Source organism: Salarias fasciatus, chromosome 1, assembly GCF_902148845.1.
Source record: "Salarias fasciatus chromosome 1, fSalaFa1.1, whole genome shotgun sequence".
In the NCBI taxonomy this organism is placed as follows: Eukaryota; Metazoa; Chordata; class Actinopteri; order Blenniiformes; family Blenniidae; genus Salarias; species Salarias fasciatus.
The window spans coordinates 14,289,467-14,316,692 of NC_043745.1; the positions used below are offsets into that span (position 1 = coordinate 14,289,467).

At 40.7% G+C, this 27,226-nt stretch overlaps 1 protein-coding gene across 1 annotated transcript; it reads left to right on the forward strand.

Moving 5' to 3' along the window:
• The first annotated feature begins 2,320 nt into the window (after positions 1-2,320).
• On the forward strand, positions 2,321-22,747 carry loxl1 (lysyl oxidase-like 1). The gene is made up of 7 exons (XM_030094005.1): positions 2,321-3,855; positions 8,614-8,722; positions 9,826-9,963; positions 17,063-17,219; positions 18,124-18,219; positions 18,494-18,609; positions 21,639-22,747. Exons 1-7 carry the CDS (start codon positions 2,748-2,750, stop codon positions 21,643-21,645), a joined length of 1,731 nt encoding a protein of 576 aa, XP_029949865.1. The 5' UTR covers positions 2,321-2,747; the 3' UTR covers positions 21,646-22,747.
• The last annotated feature ends 4,479 nt before the right edge of the window (positions 22,748-27,226 follow it).

Sequence of the window (27,226 nt, forward strand, 5' to 3'; positions counted from 1 at the left end):
ACAGTTTTCTTTAGAAATATGGGTAGATTAGATAACTTTGAAATGCAGGGTTTACAATATCTGACATCTGCAAAGTTTTTTTTCTCTCCCTGAATGTGAGAATTGGTTTGACTGTCCATAAATTTGAAATCTTATTATATGATCTTGATTTGAAAGCTGTAAGAATTACCATAGAATCTGCAATGTGCAAAACCTGCCTCTGTAGTGAGCAGACAGCTCTTTTAACCAAAAATGAATAAATAAAATGTGGCCCGATTCAAAGAAAAAAAAAAAAAAAGAAACATGTGGCTATTTGATGACAAGTTCTGATAACTATTTAGTAGACTTGGTTTTCCATTTCTTCTGAGCATATGCTGTCTGTTGACTGATAAGTTTGTTTAAAAGTCAAATGTCAGAGGCTGTATCTTCCATCTGCATACGCTGACTCTGAGTATGAAGTTCTTAGTGTTTGAGAGCATCCCTCACACTGATACTGTGTGCTAAAGGTTGCTCTCAGTGGGATGCCGAGTCCCTGGGCTTTCCTCCTGTGTTGCACAGTCACTGAGATCAATGCGTCCTTTCACTGCACTTCACAGGGTACATGGTGTTTCCAGCAGACAGCAGAAGCACACAGCAGTCACACAAAAACAAGCAACCTTTCCTCACAACTTTGACTAATCTCTGTGGAATGTTTCAGTGACAGAATTTCTAAGCAGCGAGCTTCATTGCTGTTCTGACCCTTTAAAGCATCAATTTCAGTCTCTGGGGAAAATCCCCCAGGATCAATTTGTAATTAAGAGAAAAGTCCCAAAAGCTTGATAGAATCAAAAGTCTAAGGGCATGTGACACAAATGCAAGCCATAAAAACAGAGTCGTTCTGAAAGTTCGAGGGAATTTCAGCCTCAGCAAAATGGGACAGTGTTACCTCAGAGGAATCTGACACTGTCCTTCCACAAGGAATTTCTCCATTTGATGGCACTTTGAAAGTATCACAAAAAGATCTATGTACCCTCTAGGGAAACAGAAAAAAACACCAATAGACTGACCTGTCCATTTGCAGATCACTGGATTAGATTAAAAAAAAAAGTGCCTTACGGTTACAATTTAGCTTGTTAGAATGTCAGTATGAATTACTGGAAGCGATTGCCACCCTTTCGGTCAAGTCAGGCTAAAACAGCAGTGTGGTGAATCTGGACTGATTTGCTTTGTTACATTTTCGTGACAACAATTATCCCCAGATAATTGCACTACAGTTGCGTGATATATATCTGAATCAAATTTACTTTGATTTGCTGAATCCTGTCTCTAAGAGCCAAGCTGACTCACTGACTGTTAAAATCCTCGAAGAGTTGTTTTGTATCACATCTGTTGCACATTGGTGCCTTTGCCCCTGCAAGCGATGCCAAAGAAAATACACATGATCTGAGCGCTCGATAACAAGAAAATCAGAAGTTTTTTGCACGCACTCTATGAAGGCATGCAGTAACCAAGCACTTACCGAGCATGTGTGGGGTTACTAATGGCTTGTCTCTCAGAGCGTATGTGTAAATTGAGGTCCCCTGAGAACAGCAAGGCTTTCAATGCGCTCAGACAGCAACACACACAACTAACACATGCGTGTCTTCTGTGCATTCAAGTGTTGTAAATGTAGTGTGTGTGTGTGTGTTTGTGTGTGTGCGTGTGTGTATGTGTGTGTGGTGGTGGTGGTGGTGGTGGGAGGGGAGGTTTGAACACTGCCTGAATTGACCTCAGTTTGATATTTCCCAGGGTGTGGTATACCAAACATCTCCAACACATAAGGAGAGAATTGTGTTGAAAAACTGACATTATTTCAGTCTCTGATGTCCACTATTTATGCAAATGACACTCAAAATTACTCTGTGCCTCCACTTTACTTTATGTAACCGTAGGGTCAAGTTGAATCCAATGTTTTGTTTATTGTGCACATCGCATCATTGGTTCGCTCTCACAAGATACCCCTGTTACCAATTAGGTATTTTACCATCTGCACAAGGTTGTTGTCATTTCCAAAGTTTTAAAGGCAAAACAACAATATAACAAGTCTTTGAAACATCTGGGAGAAAAATCAAGGTCATACTGTCCCAACGGATGCTTGTGCGAGTTGAGAAAAAAGCAAAAGTGAGATGTGTTTTATAGCATGTCTGAATACCAGTAATGTTGACTTTGACAACCTCGTGGAGCCTTGGCTGCTTCAGGCCAGGAAACATCACTAGCACTAGGGCCATGTGGGACCTCTCCTTTAAAAAAAGAGAGAGAGAGAGAGTGAAGGAGAAAAAAAGAAAAAGTTTGAGATTTCTTCACAGCCCATTGTAAGCAATCAGGCAAATACAAGCTTGCAGTCGTGCAGTTCACAGCCACTTCTTTCCTGGAGGCAGAGAGCAATGCTTAGTTTACTGACAGGCAGGCCAGCAGACCGACAAGAAGTCAGGATATATTCTCATAGCACTGGCAGATGGTAACACCACCAGTGGGTCTTCTGAAGCCCACTTTGACTCTCCTGGGTAGGATTGCTTCTGAATGCACATTCATCCTCCTCCACTGCTGGCAGTTAAGCGCTGTGGATGCACTCGACCACAGGCTCACTTCACAATCCTGCTTCTGTCTCAACGCTCTTACCAAAGCTGTACCCGCGGGAAGAGGATACACATGTTTTATTGACAGAGCGACAGGTGGTTTGAGCTTGAGCTGCTGGTGGACTCTGAGATTTCTTCCCATCTGTGGTGAACTGTGGCATCTTTGGAGCCAGTATGTTACCGACTCTTGTAGCATGTTTGGCATTCATCCTGCTGGGATCAGGGCAGGCTCAGGTTGGCACACAGACTCAAAGTCAGAGTCAGGTTCAGGGACAGGACAGTGCTTCCAGCCCTTGGAGGCAAGTAATCCAGTGGGAAAATAATGGTCAGCTCTTCAGCCTGCTGAACAGTGGAGCTGAATATGTTCCTGCTGGGGTGGGGACCCAGGAAAGTGCTCCCAGAGTGGTGGTGGCAGACAGTCGTCCACGCTCTTCACGCAGACCTCAGGGAGGAAATGTCCGCAGACAGGCTCCGTCAAGAGGATCTTCTGAAACAGTCCGCGGCCAGGCAAGGCATCCATTTGGTTTTGGACAAGTGCCTGACAATTGGAGGCAAACTACTGGCAGCACAGGCAGTAGCCAGTTCCAGGGATCCTCCAGCAGCCGTTTCCGGCCATCCACAGGCTCGTCGTCATCATCGTCATCGTCATCTTCATCCTTCTCGTCGTCATCATACAATGTACCATCCTACCCACAGTATCCATTTCCTCAACAGCCTCCATATCGACCAGTTCCATATGACCCAAGCTTTGTGGATGTACCAGTCAGGAACTATGAACCCCCATTTCAACAAGTCGTCAGCGGAGGATATGGCGGTGGAGGGTTCACAACTGGACTTGGCTATGCTGGAGCAGGATATGGAGGTGGATTAGCTCCTGTACTCCCAGGATCTCCCTCTGACTTTTCCGATGACAGCTACCGTTATTACCAGTCCTATGGCTACGGGCCCAATCCTGTTGCGCCCGTGGTGCCGGCACAAGCTGCACAGCCACCGTTTGCAGACGGCCTGGACCACAGATACACCCACAGTCTCTACAATGAGGAATCAGTTCCTGCTGCTGTCCCTGCCTCCAGTGCAAACCAGAGCCCTCAAGTAGTTGTGGACAGGACAGGATCTGTGGGTCAACCGTCAGTCAGGAGCCCTCAGTTTGAGCAGTTTCCCCCATTCGGAAGACCCCAGCCACCCTTCCTGCAGCCGATTTCCCCAGCAAGAAATTCTCCAAACTCTGCTATTGAGAATCCCAGCATTAATGCTGGAAGTGTGTATCGGAGAGAACAGAGAGGTACAGTAAGGTTTATTTCAGTTTGTTTTATCTTCACAGTGTTGTTCAGGATACACTGCCTTATGCTGATAATTTTAGAAGAAGCAGGACATTGTGAGTAAAATGGCAGTAGATGCAGTTGAATCTCAGGGAAATCTTGAAGCACTTAAAATGCTGGATGTTTTCTGTGAGAGCAGGGTGCGTGTTCACTTTTGGGCATTCATCCAAGTTAGTTCAGTGTGTGAGACAAAAAAAAAATGAAATCTGTCATCAGATCTGTGCTGTTGCTTCACTTATGAATTTGAAATATGCAAAAACCCAGGGGAGCTGAATGCCCAATCTTTCAAGAACGTAATCATGTTTTTCTAATATTCCTCCAAAAGTGAAAAAACAAGCCCCTCTGAAGCAATCGCAATGAAAAAGCAATGGAAAATTCTGCTTTTTTTCAGTTTACAAACAAAGCAAAGTGGACATAAAGTTCATCTTTTTCCCACTTGCATGAATATTGAAACCAGGTGTGGAGCAAACCCTGCCAATGCACAGAGCGCAGACACAAGAACCTCTGTGTTTTTTGCATGTGGGGAGTTCTGTGTTTCGAGAAAGTCGACTGGCTCATGAGGCGTGTGGAGTTTGGTAATGGTGGTGACCTCATGGGTTGGGGGTGGTGATGGGTTGGGGGGTTGGGGCGTTTGCCTCATGGAATTGATGGTAGTGAAGGAGAGGTGGGCTGGTTTGTTTGTATGGGGAGTCATCCCTCCCTGAAGGCGGAGAGCATTGGAAAGTCCCTGCAACACATGGGTTCCGTTCTGTACTTCCAGGAAATCACATTAATATTAAGAGAGAGTGTTAAAACATATATAATGTTTAATATTTCATGATAGTTGACTTTTTCCTTGAAAGTATTGATCACTGATGACTTTTATTCTCACAAGCTACTGCTACACTCAAGAGGAAAAATGCTCTCTTCAGCTTTTATTATTCAGGGAAAAATTAAGGCCAAATGCAAACAACATGAGGAGCATGTTCTGGATGCCGCAGGCTGAGTCTGGCCGGAACTGGCGACCTCCAACGAGATTCTCACACTCCAAATGCAAGTTTATCATTTTCTTTTACTCCATAATCTGCCTCGTCGCAAAACAGTCTCTCCAGTGTGCCGTGTGCTTTGCAACAATCATTTATTAGACACTCTGGAGCTTGGAGGCATTACTGCTGCACAAAAAGCCAACATGTGTGCAGACGCCTTCGTGCTCTCAGTAATCATTGTGATAAAGATCCAGCTATTGGGAGCTGTTGGAAAAACTGACATTTTTATTGCACTGCTTCACATTGAGGCATTAAGCTGGTGCAGTATCGTAATAACTGTTTTGATCTATAGGTTTAAAATTTTGTTAAAATGTATGAAGACAAGTGTGTCCATGTTACTGTTGTTGTAATACAGCAGTGAGTAAAGAATGAAAAACACATTTTAAAATGGACATCTCCCTAAATGGTCAGACTTATCATTATTTACTAGTCAATCTGTTGTGTCTAATCATGTGTGGCTTTCTGAAATCATTGCATCATAATGTATCAGTCGGTCTTTTAAACCCACTTTATTGCTTAATCCTAATCCAGCTCACTATGAGCAAGAGGCCAGGTATCAAAGGCATGGCCACCTCAGAAACATGACACTCATACACACATCAGTTCGAAAACCAAATCAGGTTCACATCACCAAGCTGATTTTCAAGAACAACCATGACAAGTTCGTCTGACAAATATATTGACCTGGATGATATACAAACATGCTGCCGTAGCTGTAACAAAACCGATGACTAAAAAAAGGAACTTCAACCATTCTTGCAAGTTGATATGAACTCCCTGGAATAAAAGTCAGTGAGTTGCTTTGTTTACTTTTTTCAAAAATATATATTTTCTGATGGAATTTAAAGCCGTATGGGATTTCAACCACACACTTGCTTTTAATATCCAGGTCTCAGAACAGGAAGTTCTGCTTCTAGATGTCAGTCACTCTTTATTCTCACTTAGGTTTGAGGCGCTTTTCTGTTGTTACTCAAGAAAAAAACGACAAACAACAGAGTGAGATGAAGTCTGCTTTGCAAACTGATTGAAAGGACTTAAACAAATTGCTTCACCGGGATGGTTCACTCTAACTCTGTTCACTATAGAGAAGGCAATCTCATTTGGAGAGATTTCCCTCTCAGTTCGAGAACTCCAGCTTTGCAGTGAGTTTGTGAATACTGATTCATCTTTAATTAAGTGTAAGAGCAAGAATCTGACTATTGTACTGGCGATACCCTTTGCAGCGCATTGTCAGCTCATCTCAGCGTTCTCATTTTCTCTGACAAAACCACCAGCAGTCATAGGTGAGACTAATTATGCCATAATTGGTGCAGATTAATTCATCACAGCAGAGCTGCAGTTGTTTCACTCATTATTTTTGCCTCAGTAGGTTCACATTGAAAGTCTTTTCCGTTAAACAAAATTTGTAGAATATCAACCGAACCAAAAGCTTAAAAAGTTGACAACGATACTTTCAGGGTCACTGTGAGATGAATTACACAGTTTCCTATAGGTAATAAGTTGCAAATGTAAGTACAGTGTGTGTGAACGGCCAAAAGCCTGACATGGGACTGTCGAGAAAAGAGCCGTCATGTTTCATATTATACTATATCAGATGTATAAAAAGCCTGGCAAGGCTCGGTTTCCTTTCTCCTTGTCCCACTTCGACAGTAATGTGTGGCTTTGTCACATGCTGTTGAGAGCCGATCGGCTTTAGTTTCTCAATACACTTTATCCCTCTGAAAGAGACCCACTTTCACATTTCAAAAGATTAGAGGGCAGAGAACAAAGCCTTCCGAGGGCGAGGAAGAAAAAAATTGGGTCTGAGAGCGCTGCTGGAAAACCTCTGTATTTCACACGGGTTTATAGTGTTTACATGGTCCCTGTCCTGTATGTTTGCCTCGGAGAACGACAGAGAGATCCTGGGTGGGGGGTTTACACAGCTCTTTAAACTTGCAGCTGGTGAGGGAGGACTCACCTGGATGTTAAATGCTCTGCAAATATAAAATGGGAAAACTGGAAGTCTGGTTTTCCACAAACAGAATATCCCCAAAGGACTTCATGTTCACCCAAAACCCAACAATCAACTTCTTTCATTTAATGTCATGCTTATAGGTCAGGTTTTTTTTGGTGATTTGAACAAGCTGGTATTGCAATGTGCCTGCCCTTTGTGAGCTAAACAGAGAGTTGATAAGCAAGGCCAGAGACCCTTGCTGACATGGCCTTTTCTGGAAATGGGACAGACAGATAGACATTCAGTCTGACAGGAAATAAGACCGACTGTGTTTTTTTTTTTTTTTTTTTTTTTTTTTTGCTCAGGCTTTCTGACAGACATGGTCAGTGGCTCACTTTAAAAACAGCAGTGGAGTGAGATCACTATTTTTTTTAACCCTGGCACATACATCCCCCTCTCTATGTCTCTGTCTAGGACTCACTCTGTATTCCTGTGTACCACTGCCTCGACATCTCTTCATTTCTGTCACTTGTTTGCAAAATCCATAGTATTAAAAATGCATCCTGCATTGCAACAAGGCTATTTTTGACACTGTAGCACAGAAATATTCGTAAGTTTACTCTGCCCCCACCAGATATGACCAGTCTGTTTATCCTATCAAAGGTTAGGTTGAGACATGTTTATGTTAAGATCTGCGTCACGGAGGATCATATCACATTAGACAAGTGGAAAAGCAATTATTGATATAATTTCCCTCTTAATGGCTCATGTGCGTTTCATGGAAAATCAGTTGGAAGTGACTATGACAGTGAGATTATGAGATTTTTTTTGTTTGTTTAGTGGTTTTTGCAAACAAGAGCCTTGGATATGACCCTCAATTTTGCTCCACCATTTACTCCCATTTGAGAGGCTCGTCCAGTCAAAGTGCATCTCTAAAGAGAAAGTATTGTCGCTGAAGCTTTACCTGTCATATCCACATCAGCACCACCGTATTTACCAAGCCATGAAAAATTCTGAAGATATAAAGTTGTGCATTTGCAGTGCATTTTGTGAGCCAGTGGTTTACAAAGTGCAGTGTGGTTCTCAAGTCGGCATTTTCCCAGCAAACTGTCCTTTTAAATTTGAGAAGTCATGACAAAAACTAAACTGTTGAAGCAGGAAGCATTGGATCAAAACTCCGATTTTTTTTACATGACTTCATGGTGAGTGAGTGACAGAGTGCCTTTTGGTGTTCCCTTCTGAGCTCCCTTCCATTCGCCACGATGGATGCAGTGATCCATGCCAGACAGCCTGTGTGACAAAACCTGGGAAGTTATGGGCTGGGGTCCTCCACAGTGATGGCATTAAGTATCAAGACTATATTTCAAGACTTATCAGATATTTCAAAATCACAGCGCCAAAGAAGTACCAAAAGAGTGATGCTTTTTATTGTTAATGAATCCTAACAAACTGTTAACAATGCGATCTTATAATTTGACCAACATTAATCATCAATCTGACAGTGACTGACTGAATATTACTACTTGATGTCAAACAAAGCGTTTGTACCATGAGACTTGAGCGTGGCTGAGTAATGCAATGTAGTTCGAGTACAGTGTTCGGGGCTTATGGCCTCCAAAACCTCGGGTTTAAACACTACAGAATGACCCTCCAAAATGTCACATCAGTCTCGAGTTTGTTCTTGTGGGTGAGGGGCTTCAGTTTGGAGGAATGTCTAATGTGATTGTCGTCTTGCAGTGTTGTCTAATTGTCTGCTGTTTCAGGTCTGCCTGATCTTGTTCCTGACCCCAACTACGTCCAGGCGTCCACTTACATCCAGAGAGCCCACATGTATTCTCTCCGATGTGCTGCTGAGGAAAAATGTCTGTCAAGGTAAAAGAATTTTCACTGATTGCTTATTCTGTGTGTTTCTCTGTCTTTATTGCGTTTTCTCTGATGTCTGTGTCGGAACTGTTTTCGCCCCTACGGAGTCACTTTTCACTTTTCTGTCAGTGACACATTTTTATTATGTTGGAACACCATCTTTACGGCAGCACTGTAGCTCAATGCAAAAACAATGCCCAGAAACATAAAATATTTTTTTCTCTCCAAATGAAACCCACTCACAAACTGGAGTTCCATCCAGGGTCCATTGTTTGGGCTATGCATCAAAAGCCAAATTCATGTTTTATGAAAGATTTACACTTTTTTATGAGCTGATTCACCTTTGGGTTGCATTAAACAGAACATGAAGCACATATAGTAACACCTTAGCTTTTAGTATACTGTACAATGTGTTTTTGGGAACTTTTGGAGAAATCTTGCCTACCTGCACAACATAAGCAAACCAAGACCAAGTCACAGACTGTCCTCAGTTTCATTTCTCTGTGCTGCTGGGAAACATCTCCCGAGTCCTGTGCCGGGGCCCCTTTGACTGCCGCTGCACTGAGGACACCGCTGAATTGATGGAAGTGTGTTGTCCCTGTGGCTGCTCTGTTTGCACTCTTCCCATCACAAGCACATCCATCCCTCAAAGCCCTTTCATATCCTGCCTGAGTTTGCAGCAATCACCGACAGATGGGCTGTTGTAATTTGCCATACACTCCAATGTCAACAACAGTCAGAAGATGAATGGCTTAGATCTTCGGTGCTATCGTGAACTCCGGTTGTGCCTCCTTCCTCACACAGAAATGTGAATTGTGCAAGCGTGTGGACCCCACTCTGTTCCCTTGCCCCATGTTGAAGCTGTGTGTGTGTGTGTCTGTGTGGACGGATGGTGGTAATCTGTAGAATGAATTATTTAGAGGATGGGCCCATGCCTTGAAGCCTTCCAGTTCTTCTCCTTTTTTCTCCCACTTGTGTCAGTTATGAGAAAATAGTCATGTCGACATACACTTTTTGCTATTTCTACAACATGTCCCAGTTTCCCTCACTGTGTGCGTGTGTGTGTGTGTGTTTTTGTTGTTGTTGTCTTCATGTGTTTGTTTGCCATTCAGCTCTGCCTATGGCCAGGACACCAGTGACTATGATGTGAGGGTCCTGCTGAGATTCCCACAGAGGGTGAAAAACAAGGGCACTGCTGACTTCATGCCGAACAGACCGCGTCACACCTGGGAATGGCACAGCTGTCATCAGTAAGTCTCCAACGTAAACAAGACAAACAACTTCACACAATCAGCTAGCAGGTCTTTGAAGGTCTCCTTCGAAAAATCCATGCACAAAACTTTTTTAAAATTTTAATTATTATTCAAATATATTCCATAATAGATAAAGTGGCAAATTTACTGTAATATGTCTTGTTTGCTGGAGTTCTCTCTGCACCATTGTCTTCTTTTCTTCTTCCATCCCATGTTATTTTTTCACAGTGCTGTGAAAAAGTTTAGCTATGCCTGAAAGAAATGCAACTATTCCATCATTGAAGCCCACAGGAAAACATGTGACTGGTTCCAGATTTGTTTTGCAGATTCAGCAGGGTACAATGATTCAGTCATAAAGCCATTGTTAATAAGAAATCTCTTCGGGTATAAAGATGAATTAGGAGTCCTGTGTGTAAATGTTGTGGCCCCCACTGAGTCCTGATCTCAACATCAAGGAGTCTGTTTGGGTCTAAATTAAATTTCAGACGTATTTGAGCTGTGTACATTCACAAAAGAGCGTCACTTTTGCTCGTTTCAGACAACCTCCCTGTCTTCCATAAGATGTTGTTGTAGATACAAAGGATGGTTCCACTTCATGCTAATTTGCCTTCCTATCCACTATACATTGAGTTTCTTGATATATATGTATATATATATATATATATATATATATATATATATATATATATATATATATATATATATATATATATATATATATATACGAGGGTGGACCCAAAAGTTCCCGGACTGTAGTTATAACTTTTTATTTTTTAATCTTCGCAATTATTTGAAACTGTCACCTCCAAAATACTCTCCTTTGGCTTGAATACACCGCTGCACCGGAGATTTTCACTGTTCAGAAGAGTCGCCATGACCGTGCGTAACTGTGCCGGAAAGATAGAACTTCGATTTTCCCTCCCCCGCCTGTATGCCTGCCTTACCTTTCCGCTGCCGCTCCAGTTTCACCTTTGACAACAAAAAGCAGTCGTCTGGGGCCAGATCAGGTGAATATGGCGGTGGGGAGGCTGGCTGGTCGCGGTTTTAGTCCAAAAATATGCTTTACGCACAACATTTGGTGCTATTTCTGTGCGTAACGGGGCGTCCTGTGGTCTGCTGTCTGCCAAGATGCGGCCATTTCCGGGTGCCTTCGTCTCACTGCTTCTAATAACCGCCTGAGGATGATCTGTCTGGATCTCTACAATACTCCCATCAGATCTGCAATGCCATCAAAAGTCCTGCGTGGATCTACCAGGACGTCTTCTTCAGTTTTCGTGACGTTTTCCTCTGTTCTGGAAGTGGATTGTTGTCCTCTGCGTGCCTGGTCTTCGTGATGTAATCTGATTACTCTTAAAGGGCCCAAACCACTCAGACACCCTAAGAATCCTTCTTAAAGAATGTCTGCAACATGGTGAGTGTTTCTGCCGCTGTTTTCCCAATAAAAAACAAAATGTTTTGACAGAGCGCATATCCGTGGATATCCGCCATCTTGAAAAATCGAAGAGCGGGGTGTCACTCTGTCAACACAAACAATGACTGTCAGCTGACCGCATCACGGGGGAAGACCAAACCTGGCACAGTTATGCATGAGGCTATCCTGTAGCGACATCTAGCGGCCAAAGTCGGAAATTCATTGTATTTTTTTATTAATAGAATCAGTCCGGAAACTTTTGGGTCCCCCCTCGTATATATATATATGTACACATATATATATATATACATATATACAAAACAACCGTCATAGCATTTAATTTGAGAGCTTCTGTGCTCTGCAACATTCTGTCACTTCTGGCTCCTTCCTTCAGGACATAATATGGAGTCGACCGCTCTCCCAGTGCCCACGACGCTGCTGCTGGTTCACCGCCTTTGCTCCTTTGGAGCTACTTCTGTTGAAACAGATCCGTTTCATCTACTACATTTTCTTTTGGTCGTAAATTTGGGAATGTTCTGTGGATTATACAAAAGCAAGAGACATGTTTACTCATGGAATTGAGGCAGCAATACATAACTGCCGCAGTAATGCATACTCTCAGTGCTAATGGGTGTGGAAATGCATTTTTAACATCATTTGGGTTGCAAAGGTGTAGTCCAGGTCCATTAAGCTCATGCTATTTGTCTGAAGATTAATTCAAATTGCGAGTCAGAGTGCTGTATACGTATGGCCTTTATTATATTCTAAGTGGTCACATTTCCTAAAAGCATCCACATGTCTTTCAATTTCCTGGAACCAGAGGATGAGAAAGGGAAAATGTGTGAATTCAATCATAGAGAAAACCTTGAAATATAGGTTAATACATGAAAAATAACAGGGTATGACTGTGAATGTATCAAACAGTCCTCTTATTGTATTCTTCTCAGTTCATGGATTTCTGTTGATTCAGTCAAGCAGTGGTGGCTCAGAGGAAATGTCTCAGGGGGCACCGACGATGAGGTGATTTTGAGGGTATCGTGATAGTTATATTCCATGTAGGCTGCCTTTTATCTTGATTTCAACAAGTCCGCCCACTGATTCGAGAGCCAGGCTCTCCTTTACTATTCTCATCTTGGAGGAATGTTGACTGGCCGTTAGGAGATTGGCAGCGTTGTTGCAGCCTGACAGCAGTCTACATTTACACAGTGGTTCCCACGAGGCAGAACGCCAGCACGATCATTCCACTGGCTCTGTGATCAGAATGACAAATCAATCCATTTTTTCCTGTCAATCTGTGACACCAGATCACACAGCTGCTAAAGTGTGATGCCATGGATATGGGTTACTGGGACAGGGTGTTTGGGTACAAAGAAATCTCTCCAGGGGAAGAAAATCTCTAGCCCAGATTCTCACAATAAACTTTCCTGTCCTACATTTTTGTCAAATAAGCTGCATAGTTGACAGTTTTGCTTTTCCATTGCATCCACCCCTATCTTCCGTGCTCGAGAATCAAAGGGAAATGAAGGGAACAGCATTCTCCTGAGTGCGGCGAAATGTGAAGCTGTAGGATTTTTTTTTTTTAAGTGTAAATGAGGACAAAGAATTGGACCTCAAACTTTTTATGCCCACCAATATGAAAAGCTTTGTGAGTTCACTTATTTTTCCACAACTTACTAATAGAGATCTTGAGTTTGTGCTTTCTTAATCTCAATTCCCTCTCTTACAATTTTATTAAGATACCTGACCTTTGTCGTCAAATATCACAGCCGATATGTGTGCAGGTGCTCGAATGTACGTCTCGATATTCGGGGTACAAGCTTCAGAAGGCAAATGTCAGGCCACTGGAAAATAAGTGAAGTAAGATGCTGGCTGTGGTTTACTACTGAAGCTGTGATCAGAAACGGCCTCAAAAGTCTGGTTTGTTGTAACAAGCGTGGAAAATGACTCACAACAGTGAAGAAGGACTGAGATGTTTTGTGCATTACCATTACAAGCTATTCTTGTTAAATCCCTTGTGTTCTTCCAACACTACATTCCCCATTGTTGACATAATCAAAGAGAGGATCCAGGAATCCAAAGAGGTAGAACACCCTTCCCTTCCAGGCACCTCCCACCCCCAGTTCTCTCTCTCTCTCTCTCTCTCTCTCTCCTTTCTATTTCACATGCACATACATGGCAGATAATCATCTCAAGACTCCCACTGAAATGACCACCAGTTTTGGGAACCAGAACAAAAGACTGTTTTTTTAGCCTTCCGCGCCTTCAGGTTCCCTCCCTTTTTGATACACAGTTGTGAATGTATCCACTCATACATTCATTGCACGGATTGTATGTGCTCCCTCATAAAATAACCTCATAAACAGACTCATGACTATTTGTATCTGACACGAGAGAGTGTCGTTCATGCCCACAGTTACAATAAAGAGAGTGTTCAACCTAAGATAACAGTAATGCCTCTACCTGGGTCCAATTTCTAATTGGTGGCCTGACTCTCCTGTGGAACGAATGAGTCCCTGAATGGTCACTTGCTCCATCAATGGAAAGTACGCACTTTTCCTTCCAAGTCATCCTTCAATCTTTAATGACTCTTCCAGTAAAAGCTGCTGTGTGTGTTGAAACATGGGCCATGATGTAAGGCGAAAGGGCAATATTTTTATAGCCTGACTTTGTCTGACTGTAAAGGATCCAGTGGTTACCTCATGCATGACAACGAAAGTCAACACTGCTCATGTACAATGTCTCATAAAATCAGAGAGACGGACAATAATGGGAGAAAAATCACCACAGCTATGGTGCCACAAACATTTTTCTAGACTTCTATTATTTAATTTTACAGTCTTACCATAGAACCAAATCATCCTACAATAAATACACCTCTCATCTTCATTTGCAAGAGCAGACTGTGTCAGTATTCTCTGATTACGTTGACTGGAATTAAAAGCCCCACACGCTGCTCAGGTGGGATTTTTGTTTTGTTTTCCGAGTCCTTTGAGTGTTAGCTGCAGTGAGATGACTGTGCTGTAATACGCTATGACTAAAAGTTAATTGAGAATCCAATTAAAATTCAAAACATGTGGATGTCCTCCACTTGAGGAGTTTCAAGAGGATGCAGCAGCTGGAAAAAAAAATCTTTTGTTATTTTAAACTGACGACGAGAAAGAAAGTCAAAGGTAATGCTTTGCATAATTATTTTTATTGAAATGCCCCTTTTAGAGCTGAATGCAATGTAAATGTCATGAAAGTTGAAATGATGGGAAAAAAGCTTTTGTGTGAACAGTCATGTGACATTTGAAGATAAGACTCACATTTACCTGGTAAATAAAATGAAAAGCATTGCAGTGCACTCATGCTTTCGAAAACCTTTACTTCAAGATCCTTGCATGGATAAAAATAAATAAATTATAGCATAATGTCACTCAAAAGTAAACAATGGGTATCCCAAAATACTCATTCAGTAATTGGAATAAACTTTACGCAAGTAGTTAGTCATTACTGAATAACAAAATCATAACATTAAGACATGCACGTTCCAATACAGGGAAACTGCTTTAAATTGGAGATTAAATGAAAACTTTTTCACAAATTGACACATAAGGGAAACTTTAGAAACATTTCTATAGTCATTAATTCTTCCTGTCATAGTTTATTGTTAGTTTTTCTTCGACCTAACCCAACCCGGCAGTGACTGCTAAGCATGAGCTTAAATGTATTCACATCCAGCAGGGACTCAGAGCATGAACATTTCAGGTTAACATTGTTTAACTTAATCTGTACAGTTAATATCACCATTACATCATTTTCTAAGCCTTGTTTAAGAGTGACCATATTGGTTGTAAGTTCATGAGGATGTCCAGGTATCAGTGCATTATCAATGGATGTGAACTTGAAGTGGTTGTGAGAAAAAAAAAAGGTTTTAGTGCTTTCAAATACTCTGAGATGATATTATATCCAACAAATAGATATCATTCTAATCTGCTACTGATTTGAGAAACTGAAAATGGACAAATTCTTTGACTGATTGAAGTAGATATGTGTTCATCAAAGTGGCATTTTTGAGCGTCAGTTTTATTCTTTTTATTATTAAAGTGAAAAAGCATCAAAGATGCAGAAGAATTTGTTAAACAGTTTTCTAAAATTGAATAATCTTTCAGAACAATATTTTGCTTTTATTATTTTTTGTTCAGCAAAACTTGTAAAGACCTCTTTGCTTGTTGTATTTTGATTTTCTACGCAGAAAAATCATTCAAATCATTGTTTCATTCCACAGAGTTCATTGTCTGAGGAAGATATGTTATTTTAGGTGGATGAAAGCATGTTTCATAATGCTTCAGAGGCCTAAGACATAATATTTCTTTGGGAATTAAAATATGGTCATCCTGGCTACATTTGTAATCCTCAAGTTAAACTATTTGGCAACATGATAAAGTGAGCATAAGTCTTTTCAGTTGTATCTACTCAGTCCTATAAAGAATCACTCAGTAACTGCTGCTGCTGTCAGGATGTTTTTCCTACATGCAGAGAGTTTGTGGACAGTCACATGACCAAGCGGGGTCACACGTGTCAGATGACAAAACCTCAGCAGATGTTTTTCCAAATGATCTAATGGTTTTTATTCACTCCAGTTGTAAGCAAAGACAACAAGAAGCATTTATCCAATTGAATAAAAGTATTATTCACACCTCTGTATACAGGTTTGTACACAGGTCAAAGTAGTATATTGAAACTACTCCCACAGTTAAAGTTTATCTAAACTCAAACAAATCTTATCAAATGTACTACATTGTGAGTGATTTTACTCTTGAATACAGAACTATACTGACATGACAACGCTTGTCCAGTTTGAAAGGGCTGGGATAAAATCAAACCAACAAAATGGTTTCCTGTAAATGTGTGCCATATTTTTTTAATTACCGTTTTATCTTAGTGTTTTAATTACTCACATGTTGCCACCGCAGTGCATGATCCCATCAAAATAATAGCAAAAATTAGAGCTTTTCCCATCAGCTGCAAATTATGTTGTCACCATTCGCCATGCAAATATGCGCTTGCTGGCTTGTACCGCAATTACATGCACAGCAGGCCTGTAAAAAGCGAATAGCTTCCTGGGTCACTTTGACATTTGGGAGCGGTCCAGGCCATATAGCGGTTAATATTACAGATGATTTCAAATGGAGCAGCTCATTGACAGTCACTCATTGAGAGCCACTCAGTTCGCACTGAGATGATCAGTGGTCATGTGCATCCAGGATTTCCTAAACTGCGCAAACACACACACACACACGCAGTACACAAATTGTACTCACACTGCGATGTGACTCACGCTTATAGATATGCACGCGCACTCTTCAGAATGCCCAGACACACTCACCGGACTCACACACACACCTCTGATCTAGCCGATTGGTACGAGCTAATTAACAACATTCATAGATCATTAGGGCGGTAATGCCTTGCTTCAGCAATACGATATTGTTGCCATTAATTAGTATCCATTATCCATTGATGAATTATGACGGGTTCAGTCAAGGTGCTGCATCACTTACAAAAACGTTAACAGCTGAGGGCTGCAGGTTGAACACACAGTATATAAATCTACCATCTATTTTCGGGTGCTTTCATCAGCCATCTGAATGAAGAACTAATCGTATTTCTGACTAAATTCTTTGTTTTTCCTTGCTCTTATAGGCATTACCACAGTATGGATGAGTTCAGCCATTATGATTTACTGGAGGTCAGTACCGGCCGGAAAGTGGCTGAGGGACACAAGGCCAGCTTCTGTCTGGAGGACACCACCTGTGACTTTGGTCACCTGAAGCGTTACGCTTGCACCGCTCACACTCAGGTAATACAGCAAGCAAAAGCAAGAGTTCAGACAGCGTGAGGCAATATGAAACTTTTGCTTATCAGCCAGAGTCCATCCGCTGGAGGTCTACTTTTTTCAAGTGTTTTTTACGTATTTATTTTATTTTACTCTGTTAAGCGCCTTGTGCTCCTTTTGGCGGTTGGAAGGCGCTTTAGAAATAAAATTTGATTGATTTATTGATTTTCATATTCCGTTAGTTTTCACATCTGGAGCTTATTTTTCCTTCTAAAAAGTCAGAACACCAAAAACCCTGGAAGAAGAGGTTGTTTCTTAGGTGGACTAGAGCCGTGATTGAGGGATCGCCAACAGAACATCAATGGCGGCTGATCCATCGATCTTATGAGAAAACCTGGACTAAATGGGTGCAAACAGTTTCTAACTGGGCATCAATCAAAACAGCTGATCCACTGATTGAATGAGACAGCCCGGACCCAGTGGGTGCAAGCGGTTTACTGCATGCAGTGTTTCATAACTACATGAGGTTGAGCATTGTTTCTCTTGAGTCTATGTCCTCTCTGTTTATACATGAAATGTATGTCAATACAACAAATGTATCTGTCTGTCTTATTTCTTTCTTTTATATTCCCTCACCCCAACTGGAATAGCAGAAAGCTGCCACCTCTGAGCCTGGTTCTGTAAAGGTTTCTTCCTGTTAAAAGGAGTTTTTCCTTTCCACAGTCGCTTATGCTTGCTCATGTGGATCTGTTGGGTTTGTTTTCTCTGTAAAAGTTTCTAGAAATGACGATGTTGTATTTAGCACTTTTTAAATAAAACTGAATTGAATTGAATTCATTGGTTTAGTTCTGCTCAGGCCAAACTCTGGACTGATAAAGAGCATCTCAGTATTGTTTCTGAGCCTGTCTCTGCCCCTCCGTGTCTTCAGGGTCTGAGTCCGGGTTGCTACGACACATACAATGCTGATATTGACTGCCAGTGGATCGACATCACAGACATCCAACCTGGCAACTACATACTAAAGGTAAGAGTCAAGTGAGATGTCAGTGTGCACGGACATAGCAGCAGACAGCTTGAGGTCACATTTCATGGAGTGAGTGAGAGTTCAGGAAACTACAGCAAATCTGTCCAATTTGCTTTACTACCTAAAGGTTCCAGGCCTGTTAACCCGTTTTCATTCATTATAAGCTTTAATTTTCATGCACGTTCATTTTCAGAATGTTCTATAAAAACAAGTATTGTTCATGTTTATTGAGATTTGTGACCATGTTGATTTACACAGTCCTTTTCTTCTTCAGCTCCAGGTTAACCCCAAGTTCCTGGTGCTGGAGTCAGATTTCACCAACAACGTGATCAGATGTAACATTCACTACACAGGACGGTTTGTCACAACAACCAACTGTAAATTAGCACAGTAAGTAAAGCAAACCAACAACAAAGAAAGATGGTAAATGGGTACTATTTTAGTTATTTTTCTATAAGCAAGGTTGGGAAGAAGGTGAAGTGATGAGGGGTGGGAATAAATACAACAATAATTAAAAAAAAAACAAAAAAAAAACGATTTTCTTGAAAATAATCATAACTAGCCTTGTACTGCATGTTTTGGTAATCCATAATGGAGTAATGTTAATAAAAGCTGTTAACTTTGGTCGGAAAACCATAGATTTAAAACATGAGTGTTTATATACAGGCTGCATTTATGATGCATCCTGATAATCAGTCACACTGAAAAACAAATTTAATTGCTATAAGTTCAGAGAGTTGACAACAAAAGTGACGACATGACAGGAGATAAAGGTTGTGTGGTGTGAACGTGAGCTTCACTTGAAGTTGCGAGTCGCTGATAGATGGTCGTTGGCAACTCTGAACTTTCAAATACATTTCTATTGTGTGTTGTCTGGTCTGCTGTGATGTGATGATCTATAAGAAGATCAAGTTGAGTGAGACAAAATCTTGAGAAAGCTGGATGTGCAATATGAATGATAAATGAATAGTGCATTGTAAAGCTTGAGCATTGTCAACGCAGTTGACATGATCTGTGAAATCCATGCAGACGTTCACACATTTACTCGCACAGCCGTGGTGACGGACGGCTGCCTTGCAAGGTGCTCACACACCAATGGACGTTCGGGGTTCAGTGTCTTTCTAAGGGGCACTTCAGACCAGGTGCCATGTTCGAACCTGATATTAGGAAACGTCACATTATACCAACCGAACCACAGCTGTCCCGCGCTGTGTTATCTGAAATCTGAATTGGTGCAATTAAAGCCGAACTGTGTGGTGAATCATGAATTGGGCCTTTGTCATTCTCCCTGCAATGACTTCAAAAAAAGCACATGATGGGGTGGTGACTGGATGCTGTTATCTGGAGGGTTCCAGTGTTTTCAAGTACTTTCTGTGTGAAATATTTGATCATTTAATAGCATATGTTCTCATTCTCCGGTTGAGATTAGCCGTCTCTGAAACTTTGATATCTTACCTCAAAGGGAGATGTAGGATGTTGAACTGGCTAATCGCACTATTAGAAAGTGTGTCATTATACTCCAGATGACTGTTACATCCACTTGAAAATATTTTACATAAAGAGGTTCAAGTGCTGCTGCTGTATCGCAGTTTAACTGATGCACTAAAAATATATTCACCCAAGTGTTTCTGGAGTTTATAGAAGCTGCATATGGCGCATATGATGATTTTCATACTGCTTCAAGCCAAGAGCCCTACAGCTATTCATAAGTATGCTGTGCTGTCCCTTTCTCTCTTTTTTTTTTTTTTTTTTTTTGATGTTTAAACACACATTTTGTGACAACTTTGGATTTCAATTCTGAACACGATGTCAGAGTTAAAGACAATGCCTCTTGTAATAATACTACTGTTGACAAGCAAAAATATTCACTGAAATAACGTTTTTGAGCGAAGAAACTGTCAATGTAATCAGCTGGTTAAATTCACAGTGACAGTGAATTAGCTAAATTAAACATCCAAAAACTGATTCCATTAATGAAATAGTGACTTATACCAATCAAAACGTTGGGAACCTGGAATAAAGCAGGCCCGACACCTCAGGATGACGAAGACCTCTGAAGGTGTGCAGTGACGTCTGGCACCAAGATGGGAGCAGCAGATCCTTTAACTCCAGGAAGTTGTGAAATGGGGCCTCCATGGGACCATGTGCACTAATGGACCCTAACCATCCGTGACCCTTTAGCCGGTTCACCGCTCCTCCTTCCTTGGATCACTTTTGATAGATACTGACTGCTGCAGACGGGAACAACCCACAAGAGCTGCTCTGACCCAGTTGTCCAAACATCACAAATTGGCCTCCGTCAAACTCACTCAAATCCATTGTTCCTGATACTAACACATCAATTTTGAGGACAGAATGTTCCCTTGCAGCTTGACGTCCTCCTTACTAACAGGTGTCCCGATGCCGATTGTGATCGGTGTCATGTGGCTCAGTCTCCGGACCCAAACACATCAGAATTAGTTACCAGAATCAGACTTTGGGAATGTGTCAACCACAGGATGTTGCTCTTATATGAAGGTTTACCTCAGATTTACTATCCCTGGCAAAGCTGATGAAATACAAGTATAAACCAGACATCATACTTTCTGTTTATGTCAACAGATTATAACAGAAATGACTTTGTTTATACTAAAGAAAAATAAAAAGTAAAAAGAAAGTCAGTGCTTTTGGTGTTTTTCATCAGACTGCGAAATTATGCTGCTGTTTCGTGATGCAAATAACCCCTTGATGGCCTCCAGAAGTAATGATTTAGAAAAACAGTTTGTATAACGCTAGTTTCAACGTTGCAATCAGAGTGTATTTATGATATATGTCTGATTGTGGAAACCATAAAGATTAGCTGTTTAAAGGTGCAGAATGATGAGTGGCGCCTGTCACAATCAACATCAAAACACAGGAATTGTTGACGCCTGTTTGTTTTTTGTTTTTTTTGTAATGTTGAGGTTTGCTGCAATTCCAAGCTATATAAAACTAATTGTTGGTAATCAAAAACAGTGTGTCTAAAATCAAAGACCTATTGTTCATTTATTCAGATACATACTGTACCCATATCCGTGTCAGAGCAGAAACTTGAGTGTAGTAATGTATTTTTATGGTCATTACAACAAACAGCATTAATGAACTGTTGAACTCAGACTCGCAAACAAACATAATAAACAAGGGAAAAGGATTAGAAGCTAAAAATAACTCACTTTTTGGTGAAAAATTATTTCTAAAACTTGAAAATGAGAAACCTCATTAAGATAAGTTTCTGCACAGTTTGTCACTGAGTTATTGCAGTTTGAGCATTACACTGTGAACAGCGATCTGCCATAAAGTAGTTTTGAGTTGCAGATGTATTTTTCACTCTAATTCAATGACACCTTCAACGGAGTTTGGAGTTACTGCTCCTCTAACAGAATTGTCTTCTTCTCTTCTAGGTCTTGATCGGGTGCCAGAAGAGCTGCCGCATTCGAGTGACCCTGATCGCTATTCCATTGAAATGTGAATGGAATCCATTAGTTGTTGGTTCGTTGTTGGCGTTGTCTCGACATTTCAGTGCTGTTTCGCGGTTCCGAACACCGGATCCACCAGCACTGATGATGTGCGAGGGTTTTTTTTGCATCATGCATATTGCACACACACAAAAAAATATGCCAATAATGAACCAACATTTTACATCCCTGCAATCAACGGCAAACACCTCTCATACTGCAGCTCCCGCAGTCTGGCTCGGTGACGTGTTCGGGCTCACTGTTGACTTCTGTGAGAGGTGTTTACTGTGTAGCCACATAAACATTACCAACGCCACCCCCCCCCCCCCCCAAACTTCCCCACAGAGTGACTTTGTCTGAATTATAAATAGCCTGAAATGGTGGTAGTGCAGAAATGAGAGGTTGCAAACAAGTCAGGGTTCAGCTGCAATTCAACAAATGAAATTAGGGGACAAAGGCTTCCCAGGTGCATTCATCCATGCAGTGTAGGGACAGACAACAGAGATGCCCAGTGACTCAGAAGAACTATAATCTGTTATTTTTCTCTCTCGCTCGCTCTCTCTCGCTCTCTCTCCTGCCTCGGTGGGTCTAACTGGGAGGAATACTGTGATTCTCTGGGCACATCCTGCTTAATGTTGTGTTAACAGCGAGGGGAAGACAGCAGGTCATATTTGCATTCGTCAGCGTGAAAATCACCTCCTCTAAATCCTCGCATATTTACGACGAGGTCCCAATTTTTCCTTTCCTATTTCAAGAAAAGAGTAACAGGAAGCTCAGCTGGCAGAAAAGGGCGCCTTCCAAAAACAACTACTAGACCAAGCCATGTGCTCACATCGTGTTGAGGCCCCTTCTTCAACTACCAACACTGGTCAGGTGGCACATAGGTCATCTCCACCTTTTTGAAGAATGTATATACAAATAATCCACTGATGCATGACTTCAATGATGGCGGTTATTGTGATGTAACTGATTGTACTTTGTTTATCCATTTTGACCTGTTACTGTAATTGTGATTGAGTTTATATCTATATATTTTCTTGATAACCTGAACGATATATATAAAGAATGTGTTGTTGGAAAGAAAAAAAAAGAAAAAAAAACACACACTACTGCTAATGCTTAGTATCATAATGCAGAGTGCCACAAAGACGCAGTTACCTACCTCTCCAGTTAAGTGAGCTGTCTTTTGTTTTCAATCGACGTCCCTGCAGTGATTCACTGTGGCCTCCCTCCTCTCAAAAGATTTCAAAGTTTGAGTCATTAAGATTTACATCCTTGTTATTTTGATGACCCCCGTTGAGTGTAGCAACCAATAATGTGATACTTTCCAATAACGTAATCATTTTAGCCATTTTAAATGTAGTAAAGCTGAGAATGTAATAACTTGCTTGTAGTGTAACGAAACACCCGAAGAACATATTTGAAAATGATATTATTAAAGTAAAAACATCCTTTGACAATGCGGTAAATGTAGCCAATAATATAGAACACAAATAAGCAACTGAGTTTCTGAGAAATAAAAGTCAAATTTAGTATTTTTTGAGCCGCTTACGTAACAAAAATAGTCCAGTGAATCTCATAGTTCCCATATTTATTCATTGATTGGTACTGTGCATCACCGTTAAACTGTAATTTATTACCAAGTTATACATTCCTGTCTTTATTACATTTGCAATGGTCAAACTTTCAACATGGTTCTCACACCATTGTCCATTATTACATGCTTGGTTGCTACAGGAAGTATTACTTGAACTGTTTCTTTTGCAGAAATACATCAGAAGCACAAGTAGTGGATCAGTTTACAGTGAAGCCAAACAATGCTCATGTTGTTGTAACTTGTAGTGGGTGGCTTCTGCAGTGAGTGATCACAAGATTTCATGTTGCACAAAGTATCACAAACTTCAGACTTTGATCCGTCAGTCCTACTAATGTTTTCAACTGATCTGCCCATCACAAATGGAGAAAAAAAAAGTTATTGTGTTGTTTTGCTGATTCATGTTTTATTGTTGGAAGTGTATCAGTGAGGGAAAAAAATGTGCTACATTTCCTCTGAGACTACTTTAAAATAAAATCCAACCCACATTTTCTCAGTTGAAGCGCATTTATTTTAGGACTTTTTCCTTTATCATTAGCTGAAAACAACAGTCGGACAATGAAAGGGTCTTGAAAATTTGTGCCCAATAGCAACAGCTTCTACACTGCTGAAACTGGACTCAGTTACAAGCTAAAGTCCAATTATTTGAATTTCGCTCTGACAAATAGATCAGAATAGAGGTTACTTTACAATAGAGGTTATCTTTATATTGTTTTTTTTTTTTTTTTTTTGCATTAATTAGTTTTCTTGGCTATAAGGATGCGCATTATTTTGATAATTTTTTTCAAATTGTGGGTGTACTCAAAGAAAAATATTTCATTGATTAAATGTACCTAAAAATATCTTCTTATTTTTCTAATCTGTTACTTCCACCCTGGATGTTACCAAGATATCTCATTTAGAAATACTGACACCGCGACCTGTCAGTTTGTTTTAAAAATATAGTCAATTTTACATGCCCGTGTCTGGTATACAGCACATTCTCCATAATGCATCTTTCAGATTGTACTGTCGATTATCAGATCTGCTCTCCGCGATCATTTTTGTGACACCCGCAGAGGAATATGCAACAGCATGAATCTGACACCCGGAGGAAGAGCAGCACAGGAGCAGCTGACAGCTATACAGCATCTTTGACTTGTTTTGATGCAAAGGTGTATTTTTCTAACAGGAAAACCTGTCACAGATGTCTTATACAATAAAAGCATTTACATGTCTGTTGTGTGCACAGGAAGGACTGGGAATGGCATGCACCGCTCTCACAGCAGTCATTCACATCTGCGGGTTTACGCAGCGCGTGTATCAGCTGATCCAAAGGAAATGCTGTGTGACAGGTGTGACAAGTTACTGAAATCATCCCCTTCAGAAAAGATTAGGTGTGATATGTTTAATGTATTAAGGCATTTTCTTGGATACCGCGTGTGATTTCATCCCGCATGGTTCAGGCGGAGATGCAAATCTGACCTTTACAAATACAAACACATTCACACTGCATCGTAGATCTTGGAGGTCTACACCAACACCAAGTATTGAGTGAGGGCACCAAATGAATCAGTCATGTTGTTGCCAGGTTTCTGCAATCTGACATGTTCAGAACTCTGATTAGTTTATAGTTTTGTCTTTGTGCCTCACCGTCAAGATAAAGCTGAGGATTCCTTCCATTCTGATGACTTTATATTTTTAGCTTTTTGCTTCAAATAAACCTTTGACTACACCAAACAGGGACCTGTCACACCATCTGCAATGAATTGTTTCATAAAGCACACATTGTAACATAAAAGAGGAGCTTAAAATGTTATTAGAGCCAAATACAAACAACACATATGTTATGGGAAATAAATGACTGTTTCATATTTGTTTTTATTTTTGAAAAAATCTATCATGAGAGATGATAATCCTGTGATATGTTGTTTTAAAGTGTCAAATATATTTCAGTGTATTTAAAATGTAATTAATAACCTCTGCTGGTTATAAAAGCAGAGTCAGTGAAGATGAATACCCTCCAAATGGATCTGCAAAGGCATGACTGTCTTAACTAGGAGTACCAATAATTTAAATGAAACGTCACTGCTAATCTTCAATGTTTCACTCATTCATTTCGCATTAACACGCCGGATCAGGCTGAGCATTAGGATCGAAATGTTTCCATCCACGACAGCAATGAATGTCTGATTTGGACCCATGTCAATATTTTTTGAAGTTATGTGCAAATAGAATCCAGTGGGAAGAACACATTCTATACACTATAACAAATTCATCTTTAAAGCCCAATTTTAACCAAATGTAAGTGAGCAGTCAGTAACTTGTAAATAAAAGTTGGTGTTTTAGCCACTTTTTGTATGACAACTGGAGAAATTTCATTGCTGTGGACGATCACCGAAGTTTCCAGAATAATAATAAACCCTGTGAGAGGAATTTATTTTCAGATGACCTCAAGCAAAAGGCCTCACAGTTCTTCCTGTGACAAAAGTCCAATCTTTAAAGGGGTAATATTTGTTGCCTGGCTTGTGTGCTTGACCTCATTTCATTATGTAGTATACCTAATAAGCTGCTGACTGTGTGCAGAGAGTTTCGGTTCTGAAGTGGAGCTTTCAGAAAACACAGACATTCCTCTATTTCCTGCCCCCGCTGGAATTAGAATCCATTATCTTCTTGTTTTGATATGCAGCTCTCACCCTCATATTTGGTCTGTCCCAGCAAAAGCCTGACCCCTGTGATGGGACTTCCTCTTGTTTTGGGCTGTTTGTGCAGGCGGTTCACACAAAAATCGCCCCATTTCAGCTCTCCATGCCACATTGTGCAGCGTGCTGGGGTGTGTGATATCATGTATGCAGACCTGACCATGTCTGTGGGAATGTGATCGTGTTGCAGCATTTATTCTGTTTGCACATGAGTGTGTTTGAAAGACAAGGAGAGAGACATATGAATAATTTTATTTGAATTTAGGGAGATATTCCTTTCCCTTTTTTGATCGGCTGCACTTCTCTTGCTCCTTGTTGAGGAGTCTCACTGTTTTATATCTATTTTTCATAAGCCTGCCTCTGTGTTTGTTTCCGCATAATTTTGTGCAGCTGCTATTTAAGTAGTATAAATGAAGTCATATATTCCTCAGTGGGATATAGGCAGTAAGCACAATGTTCACCAGGAGCCTTTTTAACAGTGTAGACTTTATGTTCTTGGTATTGCCAATGAAAAGGGTGCGCTGCAGCATATTCCCTACAATACAATCAAATTTGCGGAGTTACATATACATAAATGATTTAGGGCCATCTTTTGCAACAAACAAATATGCAATTGTGATTACCAGAAATGTGCTCGAGGATGTTTCCCGAGTGAATCCAAACATTGTGAGATTCTGAGTGGAGCATCGAAAAACACCCGAAGGAGTGTACAGAACAAAACCCGTCAGACGCACACTGGAACGCTGAGATATGGAAAATACATGACGCACAAGATGCCAACGCAGCCTCAGTTTTAAGAAACTGGAACAGGAGCGGCAGTGGAGGGACAAATTAGAGCACTGGATACAGGGTATGTTTCAATACTGTCTTCAGCCAGAGCACTTTTTGAGGTAAAATAGTCTCTCTGACATTTTGCAGTGGTATACTAGTGACTGAAAAAAACGATCGGATTAAAGTTCCTAATTACTTTTCTATTAGGAAGTGGACAAACTTCAGGAGGTAACGCAAATAAATTGGTTATGCTTATATGGGAAAACAATCTTCTATTACCTTTTAGTTTTCACTTTTTCACCCATAGCTGTGCCTGTCATAATTATGTGAACAAAATCGCATTATTTTAGAGCTGCTGTGACTTTGCTGTCAGCACTGTGTGGGTCAGTCTAATGACTGAGTCACTCATTATGTTTTCGTTGGCGGAAAATGTAATTTCAGTGTTTGCATTTCTTGAATAAAACATATTTATTAGATAATGGTGACAA